A 13071-nucleotide genomic window follows, 5' to 3' on the forward strand; every position below is an offset into this window, starting at 1 on the left:
AGTATTTCACCATGTTGGCCAGGGTGGTCTCAATCTGTTGACCTCGTGATCCGCCTGCCTTGGCCTCCCAAAGTGCTGGGATTACAGGCATGAGCCACCGCACCCAGCCCGCCTCCTTGGGCTTTTTAAGGCCTAAAATAATTGCTTCCTCCTCCCCTACTTGCACTTTGGTCACACCACTGGAATAACATTGTCTTGATATAATGTGTATTACATAAAGGTCTTGTTCCTTTCTACAGTGCACTAGGAGAAGACTTACGTTTTAGATATCTGTATATTCTCCCTACCTAACACAGTTCCTGATAGCCAGTAAAAGCTTAATCTGTATCTGTTTAATGAAGGCTTGAGAAGAAACAAGGTGAGTTAAAGGTAAAATATGTCAAATTAAATTTAGGCTAACGTTGCCTCCTTACATAATTTATGTTCATCCTAAAGATTTCTTCATACATAGTTAACTGTACCCTATTCGGATGTGTAAACAGATTATAACCTGCTCTTGTGCAATCACCAAGTTTCAGACAGATGTAGCCCATTGTTCAAATCATGATCAAGTATGACAAATATAAAGAAAAATTGTAAAAATATCTCAGGATCTCAAACTTCCTTTGCAAAAGGAAAGGGTAAACCTGGAGGCCATCTTGCAACACTCTCTTCCAAATGAATAGCTATTGCTAGCATTATGCCAGATGGCCATGGAAAGGTAAAAGGCCTGAGGCATCTGTGGATGACTCTCCCATAGAACATTCACAGGTAAATTCCTTTATGGCCTACCACAAAAAAAAAGAGCATATCAACTGTAACTTTAGGTCTATAGTCTAACTCTTAAAGCTGAAGTCTGATTCCCCACTGACACTATGAATTGCAAGCTTATTTTCCCAGGTTCAGAACAAAAACAAGAGGAGATCAGTCATTCTTCCATCTACCCGGAGATGTCTGCATAATTGATTCTTCCTCTATTCCTCTTTTCTCTTTAAACATTCCCCTTATCTTATGTAAAATGTAGGTTTACTAGGCATTAACTAATGTCTCACAGGAATATAACTATTCGCCGTAACGCCTACCTGCCTCTCTTCCTACCTGCCTCCCCACACTTAAGGGAATGTATAAACATAAAAGCTCCTGAACACCTCTTCAGAAAACCTCGTTGCTTTTTCCCAGATGTGTCCTAGAGCTGGTTTATTAAACCTCGACTGATTGGAACTTCTGCCTCACTCATTTTGTTTGTCACACACGTCGAGCTGTAACCAGTCTAGCTGTTTCTGAACCTCACTTCTGTCTTCTGTACATCATTTTCTGTAGGTCACTTATATCTTCTTCTGCCCAAGAAACTTTTTCAGCCACGTGGCAGTGCCAAAGTCTCTCTGAACCTGTTCTGGTTTGGGAGGCTGCTCAATTTCTGAATGGTTCTTTGCTCAACTAAACTCTGTTAAATTTAATTATTCTAAGGTTTTTCTTTAAAGAAATATAAAGCCTGGGAAGCACAGTCTATTCACCTCAATGAATTTTATTCTTATCCAAACATTCCTATTGGCAAACTCTCAGGAACACAAAATATGCTTCACCAACTCTTATATATATAATAGAGCCTCCATCATTCTTCTAAGATGATTATCCTGGTCATTTAATACAGAAACCTAATGGACAAAGTTCCAGTTTACTGGTTCCTTTTATTAGAACCCCTATTAATAAGTTTAAGAAGGGGGCTGGTTCTATATTTCCTACTGTATAAAAATGAAATCTTTTTATATTACCTGACAGTAAAAATTCTCACTATTATAAACGTAGTTAGACAATGTAGCATGCAGCCCAGTGACCTGATGGAACTTCAAATCTGATGCTATGAAATTAGAACAGAAAATCAATTATATACCCTTGTGAAACAGTTGATTCTTTATTACAATTTAACTTGCCTTCCAGTCAAATGCCATTTTTGTTTTACTCCTGCTATACCAGTTTTCTGCCAATCAGTATCTTTAACACTGAAATGGAGTATCAGTTTCTATTTGGAAAATATGCACCATAAACTCTTCTTTGAAACTGGTTTATATTGTATTTCAATAAAATAATTCCATATTAGTTATTTTTCTCATGCTTTTGATGCTGTTTTTGAAATGTACAGTTTTACAGAGGTGCCCATGGGTAAGCCAAATGTCCTACGTAAGCAGCCAGTTCTGTTTCAAATGACTTTCTTCCCAGAGTCTCGTGGATGAGCCCCTACTGGCTGTTGAAACATAGAAGCTTTGTGTGATTTGAAACTCTCAGCTGGCTTTCCAGGCCCAAAGACACAGAGCCAGTGTGTAAAGAGAGATTCACTGATGCATAGCTTTCTTCTTTCTACTTAGCTTCTTACCCAGGATCTCTTGCTTTTTAGTGTTAATACCCCTGCTGCTGTGTTCCCACTGTGTGAGAGATTATGCCTACCATTTAAATAAAAGGTATTGGGCAAAAAGCAATGGATGACAATAACCTGACACCATTAAAGTACCTTTACTTCATTCATTTTCCCGTTTACCTGGAGGGAATCATTATCACCACGGTAGTTTTTAACATGCTGTGTATTTTTCAGGCAAACTGAAGGCCTTTTGTGCTGGGTTAGGATGATGAGTTGAGTAAGGCTTGCAAGAAGTGGCGCTATTCTAGTGTGAGAGGAAAGATTGCAGACTTTAAATGCACAGTTGTAGAATGAAGTGGCTGAGAAAACACACCTTGCTTTGGTAAATATGGCCCAAAACTAGATTCTACATTGAAATTATTATATTTTAAAAATAATGTTCTAAAGCTTCAGTGGCAAGGAATTAAATAAACTCTACATTAATAAAAAGACTAATCATCTCACCAATACACATCGGGTCCATGGACCCCATTCAGATATCACACAGTCCTCGGGGCATGGTAATTTGCACTCTCTAGAGCCCAGAGGCATCTCTTCTGGGTCACAGAGGTAATCCTCTACATGTTCAGAAGGGCCATCTGCTGTATTCTGCATGCATCTAGAAAAGAACATAAACAGATTCTAGAAAATACATATATTTTCTAGAAGAGAAGAAAACACGACAGTTAGAATAATGACCAACCCACAGGACAGATGGTTCTCCTTAAGACATTGTTATGGGGGTGGGGAGTAGGAAGCTTTGTTATCTAATAAGTAAAATTCTCCAAAAATGAAAACTTAACAGGATCTTCGCCTCTCCTAATTATCTGTAGTGCTTCTGCATGATTCAAAAATGTATGTCTGCATTCATGAGTCTTTGAATAAAAGAGCCACTGTGGATATGTAAACTCTGCATGTTAGGTGAGCTTCCCCTGAAAGAAGAGGGTTATTTATACACGTATGAAGCAGAAAGTACTGAGGAATTCTTCAAAGAACTTCATAGAGAGCTTATAATTGGGAATATAATACATTTATTCTTCCCAAGAAAATGATGGATTCCACAGAGAAGGTAGAATTAGTTGATTCATATGTGATGAAAGACCAGGCACACTGAAATCTCTAAGTGGGCAATTTCTTTAAGTGTTTTTGAAAATAACTAGAGGCATTTATCAATTTGTTTTGCCATCTTAGAAGTAATTTTAGCCTCCCTTCTGCTGTGACTCTTCAAGTGACAAGCAAAAAGACAATTATAATTGGTATAGCACAGGTTCTCTAAATATGGTTATTTGGATTTTTCTACTACTTAAAAAAATTGTTAGTTTGTGTTCCATTTTATTCTCTTGTAAGCAGTCAGGAAGGCCTCTTTATTCATCTTTTGGGAATCTTATTAATGTGGCTAGTATGGGACTTCACTTTTACCATAGTAAATAATCTCTCTGGGCAATTTTAAGTATTACAGTAGGAGAGAAAACCCTTTATCTTTCATGTATAACTTGGAAAAGTTCAGGTACCTTAATAGATTTAGGAAGATAACTGCATTTGAGGAGGTGAAAAGGAAGGCTTGACTCCCCAGTTTCTCAAACCTAGTGTAATGTTTCAAAATATCAGTTGAATTCTATTGCCACTGATACCTGGAATCCCAACTTTTCTCTGTGCTGTTGGTCATGTCTTAATCGGACTTATAGCCTGAAAAAATTACCCATATGCTGGATAAATATGTAAAAAGCAATCACAAAAATATGCAAATTAGACATTGATACAATTTCATTGTTGAAAGAATAAATCAAATTAGGAATATTTTTAGGATAATTTTAGTTTCCCAGGAAAACGTTCTACCTTCAATATCATTTAAAAAACGTTCTGTTGACAGCAGGTTAGAGACAACACGTTGCAGATGGCATTTCAGTGCTCAAAGGTTGGATTTACTCCTAAGAATAGATTACACTTGCAGTACATACTGTCACTAGATATAAGGATTAACTTGTAGAATTACCTATTGATCCAGAGTTAAGAACAGATATCTAACACTCTATTCAGCAGTTATGTACATAAATATTTTCAAAGATTTCTCTTGATATGATTTGGATCTGTGTCTCCTCCCAAATCTCATGTTGAATTGGAATTCTCAGTGTTGGAGGAGGGGCCTCCAACACTGAGATCACTAGATCATGGGGGCAGATGTTCCCCTTGCTGTTCTCATGACAGTGAGTTATCATGAGATCTGATGGTTTAAACATGTGCAGCACTTCCCCCTTTGCCCTTCCTCTCTCTTGCCATCATGTGAAGATATGCTTGCCTTCCCTTTGCCCTTACGCCATGATTGTAAGTCTCCTGACGCCTCCCCAGAAACAGAAGCCTATACAATCCACAGAACCATGAGCTAATTAAACCTCTTTTCTTTACAAATTACCCCGTCTTGGGTAGTTCTTTAATAGCAGTGTGAAAACGAATACAGAAAATTGGTATAGGCGAAGTGAGGCATTGCTACAAAGATACCTGAAAAAGCAAAAACAGCTATGGAACTGGGTAATGGGCAGAGGTTGGAACAGTTTGGAGGGATCAGAAGAAGACAGGAAGATGAGGGAAAGTTTAGATCTTCCTGAAGACTTGATGAATGATGGTGACCAAAATGCTGGTAGAAATATAGATGGTAAAATCCAGGCTGAGGTGTTCTCAGATGGAGATGAGGAACTTACTGGAAAGTGGAGTAAAGCTCACTTTTGCTATACTTCAGCAAAGAGATGGGTGGCATTGTGCCTGTACTCTAGAGATTTGTGGAATTTAAACTTCAGAGAGATAATTTAGGGTATTTGGTGGAAGAAATTTCTAAGCAGCAAAGCATTCAAGATGTCACCTGGTTGCTTCTAAAAGTGTACACTCATTTGCATAAACAGAGAAATGACCCCAAACTGGAGCTTATATTTCAAAGGGAAGTAGAACATAAAAGTTTAGAAAATTTGCAGCCCAGCCATGTGGTAGAAAAGAAAACCCCATTTTCTGGGAAGGAACTCAAGCCAGATGCAGAAATTTGCATAAGTAAAGAAGAGCCAAGTGTCAGTAGCCAAGACAATGGGGAAAATGCCCCCAAAATGTTTCAGACACCTTCATGGTGGCCACTCCCATCACAGGCCCAGAGGCCTAGGAGGGAAAATTGGGTTTGTGGGACAGGCTCATGGCTCCACTGCTCTGTGCAGCCTCAGGACGTGGCACCCTGCAACTCAGCCTCTCCAGCTCCAGCCATGGCTAAAAGGAGCCAATGTACAGTTCAGGTTGTTGGTTTAGAGGGTGCAATTCCCAAGCCTTTGTGGCTTCTACATGGCATTGGGCCTATGGGTGCACAGAAAGCAAGAAAGAGTTCAGGCTTGGGAGTCCCCACCTGGATTTTAGAGGATGTATGGAAATGGACTGGATGTCCTAGCAGAAGTCTGCTGCAGGGTGGAGCCTTCAGTACTAGGCCAATGTGAGGTGGAATTGTGGGGTTGGACCCCCTTCATAGAATCCCCACTGCGGCACTGCCTAGTGAAGCTGTGGAAGTAGGGCCACCATCTTCCAGACCTAAGAATGACAGATCCACTGACAGCTTGCACTGTGCACCTGGGAAAGCTACAGACACTAAATGCCAGCCCATGAAAGCAGACTTGGGGACCATACCCTGCAGAAGCACAGAGGTCAAGCTGCCCAAAGCCTTGGGAACTCCTGCCCTTGTGTCATTGTGACCTGGATGTGAAACATGGAGTCAAAGGAGATAATTTTGGGACTTTAAAATTTAATGACTTATCTGCTGGGTTTTGGACTTGCATGGGGTCTGTTGCCTCTTTGTTTTGGCCAATTTCTCGCATATGGAATGGGAGAACTGTATCTTGGAAGTAACTAACTTGTTTTTGATTTACAGGTTCATAGGCAGAAGGGACTTGCCTTGTCTCAGATAAGATTTTGGATTTGGACTTTGGAGTTAATGCTAGAATGTGTTAAGGCTTTGGGGGACTGCTGGGAGGCATGGTTGTGTTTTGAAATGTGAGGAGTAGATGAGATTTGGGAGGGGCCAAGGTGGAATGATATGGTTTGGCTCTGTATCTCCACCCAAATCTCATGTTAAATTGTAATTCCCAAAGTTGAGGGAAGGACCTGATGAAAAGTGATTGGATCATAGGGCAGATTTTTCCTTTGCTGTTCTCATGATAGTGAGTTCTTGAGATTTGTCACTATTTTTATATTTATTTATGAGACAGAATCTCTCTCTGTTGCCCAGGCTGGAGTGCAGTGGCATGATCTCGGCTCACTGCAACCTCCGACTCCTGGGTTCAAGTGATTGTCCTGCTTCAGCCTCCTGAGTAGCTGGGACTACAGTCTCATGCCACCACACTCAGCTAATTTTTTATTTTTAGTAGAGACAGGTTTTCACCATGTTAGCCAGGATGGTCTCAATCTCTTGACCTCGTGATCCATCCGCCTCACCCTCCCAAAGTGCTAGGATTATAGGCATGAGCCACCACACCTGGCCAAACCTCTTTTCTTTATAAATTACCCAGTCTTAGGTAGTTCTGTATAGCACTGTGAGAACAGATTAATACATCTCTCTTATTTTTATGTTTTGTTATACAAGTTATATATTCCTTTTAAGAAATCAGAAGTAATAAAAATTTCCATAATTTCATCAGAGATAGCCTACACTTAACAGATATTTATTAATAGAATATTACTTTAAATGTATATTTTCATTTTACAAAATAGAAGCAAACTTTACAGACTATTTCTGCCATTTAAAAAATCTACAGTACATTATGAACATCTTCTTGTCATTAACTATTTTTCTAAGACATATTTTAATGCCTGCATTTAAATTCCATGGCTTAAATGTGCCACAATTGCTAAAAATCTCCTAGTGTGAAGGCTACTATCCAGAATCTATGGAGAACTTAAACAAATGTGCAAGAAAAAAACAAACAACCCCATCAAAAAGTGGGCAAAGGATATGAACAGACACTTTTTGAAAGAAGACGTTTATGCAGCCAAGAAACATATGAAAAAAAAGCTCATTATCACTGATCATTACAGAATTGCAAATCAAAACCGTATTGAGATACCACCTCATGCCACTTAGTATGGTGATCATTAAAAATCAGGAAATAACAGATGCTGGAGAGGATATGGAGAAATAGGAATGCTTTTATACTGTTGGTGGGAGTGTAAATTAAGTCAACCATTGTGGAAGACACTGTAGTAATTCCTCAAGGATATAGAAATAGAAATACCATTAAACACAGCAATCCCATTACTGGGTATATACACAAAGGATTATAAATCATTCTACTATGAAGACACATGCACACGTACATTTACTGCGGCACTGTTTACGATAGCAAAGACTTGGAACCAACCCAAATCCCCATCAATGATAGACTGGATCAACAAAATGTGGTACACATCCTCTATGGAATACTGTGCAGCCATAAAAAAGGATGAGTTCATGTCCTTTGCAGGGACGTGGATGAAACTGGAAACGATCATTCTCAGCAAACTAACACAGAACAGAAAACCAAACACTGCATGTTCTCACTCAAAGTGGGTGTTCAACAATGAGAACACATGGACGTCACACACTGGGGCTTGGGGGGTGGAGGACTGGGGGAAGAACAGCAGCAGGTGGAGGGATCAGAGACGGATAGCATTAGGAGACATACCTAATGTAGATGAGGGGGCGATGGATGCAGCAAACCACCACTATGGCACGTGTATACCTAAGTAACAAACCTGCACGATCTGCACATGTGCCCCAGAACTTAAGGTATAATTTAAAAAAAAATTCTTAAGAGAAAAAAAAATGCACAAAGAAGTCCTAGGCTGAAAGTTTTCTCATATAAAATGTAAACCCTTCATTGACATACAGAGACTAAAATTATCTTAAGTGCAAGCAAACATTGTATTTGATGTTAAAAAATTAAATAAAATTACATTTAGTAAATCATCAAATAAAGTTTCTATTGTGGCATTTAGACTACTTACAGGCTTTATTTGTGTTACTTTGTATTACAAATTTTTATAATCACCCGAGAATACAGAATAAATATTTGGATCAAGTTTTCAGCACAAAGGAAGGCGCTTTAAATTCCTTTGCTTTCTTCAAATTCTTGGCCTTTCTCCTTTCTAAGGAGCAAGAATTATGCTGTGAGAAAACTGACCTGTATTAGAGATTCATGGTGTAGAACCAAGTCGCAGGTAAACGGTGGAGTCAGAGGCCCATCATAGGTGTGTTAATGTGTATTTTCTGCATATATTTGAAAAGCAGTAATAACTAGATCTGTCTGCTTTCTATTATCACCAGGTACTGGCAATTCTAAAAAAAGTCATGAAAAAAAATCCCTCCCTACTAAGGCAAACCACTTCTACCACCAGTCCTTGATAGGCCGTGGCAACCTTAAAGAGGAAGAGTGTAACTGAATAAATTTCAACCTGCTTTTTTATAGACCCACCTATCCTGAATGTCACCCAGCGCTTGCATTGAAGCAGGACATTTTGACCTTCATTAGCAGAGGATAATGTACGGGAGGTGTACTACTCAATCAGTAACAAAGAGGAACATCATTACATGATTAGAGATCGCAATCAATACTGACCTCTTTTCTCTATTTGCATTGAAGTTGTTTACTGAAAAACTAAATTGATCTGAAAAGTTACTTTGCTTAGAATGTGTTTGGAAATGATGAGAATATCTATTTACAAAAAAAAAAAAAAATAAAAAAAAAAAAAAAAAAAAAAAAAAAAAAAAAAAAAAAGTAACATGTCCACAGATAGGAAAGGCTGTAAAAAACAACCCAGTAGTTCTTTTACTGTAGTTTTTTTGCTTTGTTTTGTTTTTTACTAACTAAACAACCAACCGGACCAAATTCTTAATGTAACATTTTTTAATTTTGAAGAAAAAATTACTTTGAAAGGAGAATAGTGGAAAACAGAATCTCTTGTTTTTTTCTGTGTCTCTATCTACTCATTACCTCCCTCCTCCTTCCCTATTCCCAGTCCACCTATATTATGATGCTGAAAGAAATAACTAGAGAGTTCAGATGTGCTTTTGAGAAAAGAAATAGAAAACTTTTTATTAGAAACAAAGTTATACATAAGTATATATGCAAAAGTTTTATATGGTAAAACAAATAGTAACTTGTTCTGCTTTCTAACTGAAGTATATTAAAAATTGTCAATCTAAAACGCATGAAAGTTTACGTTATGGGTAAGAATGAACTTCTTCATCACATGGTTGTGGAGTTTCACATTTGTCTTTCTGGGCGTCACTGAGAAGGGTTAAAAGAAACCAGTGTTTTTAAAAAGAGTGACAGGAGACTTGGGTTTGAATGCCAATGCTGCCACTTTACTAGATGGGTGTTCTCGGTATGTTATTTAGTACTTGGGAATAGAATCTGTAAAATGGAGGTGATGAAATCTCGTGTACTTGTTTTCACAGAGTTCTAGAGCCCTTAAGCGTCACGTGATAGATGCTGTATGGAAAATTTAGTGAGTATCAATGTTGTGTTAGGCAGTAGGGAAATCCTATGAATATGATGGGGTCTCTGTTTTAAGAAATTTATAAAGTTTTATTAAGGGGATAGACATGAAAATGTGTCTTTTCAACCCAGTGAGGGGTATATGGGGTGTTATAGAACAACCCCGTCCAGTGGAACTTTCTGCCATGACAAAAATATTATGTTTGTGCTGTCCACAGGCGGCTATGGAGCACTGAAGTATAGCTAGCATGACTAGGGAGAGGCATTTCAAAATTAATTTAATCTAAATGTGTTTAAATTTAAATTGAGCTAGTGTGGCTAGTGGCTATTCTATTGAACACTGCAGCTACGGAAGAACAAGTGACAGGCAAGAACCAGCTGGGGGGTTTCAGAGAAAGTTCCCTGGATAAGAGGAGAATATTCAGTTAGCCAGTTTGATACACAAGAGCAAGAGTTTAAAACAGATTATTTAAAAAATGACCTTGGAAATATATCTGGCCTTTAAGCAAAAAAGTTATTGGGGTTGAAAATTTGCGTTAGTTCAGATTGAATGTGCTGTTCCTTGTCTTTAAGGGTATTTGAAGGGAAGATTTCTAAATCAGAAGGCCAGAATGTAATGAACTGCTGCGTGAAGCAGATCCACTTAGTTTTCCATGAGCACAGATCCCCTAAAAGCAAAACCACAGACTATTTTATCCGCAATCCTGGGGAGGACTAAACAGTCATTTTGGCACGTGTGCAATTGGGAGATGGTTTTGTGTCTTGCCTCTCTGTGTAATTAGGCTTTGCCTTACCTCACTTTTCGGGTTTGCACGCCCTCTCCACAGTTCTCCCGCATATTCACAAAGGTCACCTTGCAGATGCTCCAGGGCTCTGTGACCCACAGGTACTGGTTGCAGTCGCTGTGGCATGGAACAACCTCATACACCTGAAACACACATGGTTCTCAGCAATCTCAGGGAATCTGATAAGAGGGAGTGGGAGGACTTCCACACCATAACAACAATCATTTCACAGCTAAGCTACTTTCATTCCTCTCCTTTATTGCTTATTATTCTAAGGTAGCAATAGAGAGAACGCAAAAGTTCTAGCAGTAGAGGACAGGGCTAAACATGTTGTAATCTGTTGCTGTACTATGACATTGCAGGTCTAAATCTGATCCACTGGATCACATTAGATGTTACATATTTTCCTGTGCTGACCCTTAACACACTGTATTGTAATTTTCTGGACTGTCTGTCTCATTTACACTTTTGTGTGTCTTCAGTACTAGCCCAGGGTGCTTACATGTTAGGCACTCAACAGGGATTTGCTGAATGAATGAATGGAAGATGACTTGATGAACTAAATAAGTATACAAACATAGCTTTTTTCCAAATAAATATAATTTGGCCTATTTTCCAGATAAATATATATAATGATGAGAGTTTACATTTTTTTGGTGTGTATCATATGAGAAACTAAATTAAAAAGATAATATGAAATAAAGCCATCTTAACACTAATCCTCAATCATTTAAGGCTTAGAAGCAGAGTCTGGTCTACAACCCTAAGCAGCGAGGGCCACATGAAACAAAGCCAATTGTCTCTGTTCCAGTGTCCATAAAGGCTTTTAGTCCCACATTTGGGGTGGTGTGCTTGTTTTCAGGGTTTTTAGTACAATGAACCAACTATATTCTTTTTTCAATGAGAAGAATGACTAAATAAAGGAAATAACTGGCACTTAATCAAGAGCTGACTCAACCATTAAATTCTTTGAAAGTATTTTTCTAATCTACGATAACTCCAACTCTATTTCTTATTTTACTCACACACATACACACACACACACACACACACACACACACACACACACTCACATACCCAGAGAGAGAGCAAGACAGAGACAGAGAGAAAGAGAGAGAAACTACAGCATAAAAATGTTTTATGAAATAAATTCTAGAAAGGATAGATTTAAATAGCCCTTTGGATCCATTCTTTTGTGCCAATTTTAGTGAACTAAAAACCCAAGTAAAATGAATAAAGTGGACTTGTTTTAAATAGGAATAATAAATGCATTGGTGGAGTCAAATTCTGCAATGATTGCCATAGGCTGATTACATTCGCACTTAGGTGGTGTATTAAAATAGAACTAAATAGCACCGGATAAAACACTACCCTACAACTCATGATGAAGAGAAAACCTAAAGGAGAAAATGCAGTTCTTCCTAATCTTTTGACGGCTTTTATTTAATCTTGTGTATTGAAGTGAATACCAATCACTTCAGAACAATCTCCAACCCACCCATTTTCAGTGTACTTGCACTGTTTCCTTCTCCCTCTGAAGAGCGCACGACCATCAATAATGGGTGCCACTGCCTGTCAAGGTAAGTGGAATAAAACTTTTTCTCCCCAACTCTTGTTCATCTGTTTTTGATATTACAATGAAGGATATGAAAATGAAGGAACACAGGTAACTATTCTAGAAAATAAAAAGGAAACAGGTACAGACAAAAAATCTTTAATGGAAAATGTGGTATTTCCTCCCTGTAAAACATACAAGACAAGGCAAGAAGAGAAATGCATTCTCAGAAATCAGAATTTTTTTAATAGACGCATTCTATCAAGAACCATGAGGTTTAAGGGTTCTTACCTGTGCCTGCAGTGACGTTCAACAGGAGTGATGAAACGGGAGAAAAACAAGACAGGTGAAAACGTCAGTTTGTGATGAGAAGAACTCTTGGTAAGTTTCAAGTATTATTACTTATACGTAAAACCTACTTTTTTGGTAAAATATTAGAATGTTTTTCTTAGGTATTAGGAAATAATATATAACTACTTATTGTTGTTGAAAAGTAAGGTGCACAAATTAGTATTGTGAATAGCACAATGAGAAAATTAGATGGGTAGGATGAAGAAATCTTAGAAAACTGAGTTGACCTCAAAATACATAACATGGGGAATTGATACATGATACAAATAACTTGTAATCCAACTTGTCAGTGAACTACTGTCTATCAGTATATTTATAGATTGATCCACCCATTGATTTACCTTAATCAATTTATAAGTTTTGTAGAAAATGAGGATTTGAGGACTTCCTTCCTCAGTTAGAAAAATGGAAACTCAGAGACCATTTTCAAGCCAACGGGCTTCTGATTATTTTACTGAGGAATGTATAATTGTAGTAAACCTCTATGTGACTCATAATTTTCAACATTAACAC

At 38.1% G+C, this 13071-nt stretch overlaps 1 protein-coding gene across 1 annotated transcript in view; it reads right to left on the reverse strand.

The window, feature by feature from the left end:
• THSD7A (thrombospondin type 1 domain containing 7A) overlaps positions 1 to 13071 on the reverse strand; it is a 493191-nt gene that overhangs the window by 50554 nt on the left and 429566 nt on the right. Inside the window, exons 15-17 of the mRNA XM_017525230.2 lie at positions 12499 to 12504; positions 10662 to 10795; positions 2837 to 2990 (exon numbers count right to left, since the gene is read on the reverse strand). Of these exons, the coding sequence (XP_017380719.1) occupies positions 2837 to 2990; positions 10662 to 10795; positions 12499 to 12504 (294 nt within the window). The remainder of the gene's footprint in view (positions 1 to 2836; positions 2991 to 10661; positions 10796 to 12498; positions 12505 to 13071) is intronic.

Source organism: Cebus imitator, unplaced genomic scaffold, assembly GCF_001604975.1.
Source record: "Cebus imitator isolate Cc_AM_T3 unplaced genomic scaffold, Cebus_imitator-1.0 Scaffold37, whole genome shotgun sequence".
In the NCBI taxonomy this organism is placed as follows: domain Eukaryota; kingdom Metazoa; phylum Chordata; class Mammalia; order Primates; family Cebidae; genus Cebus; species Cebus imitator.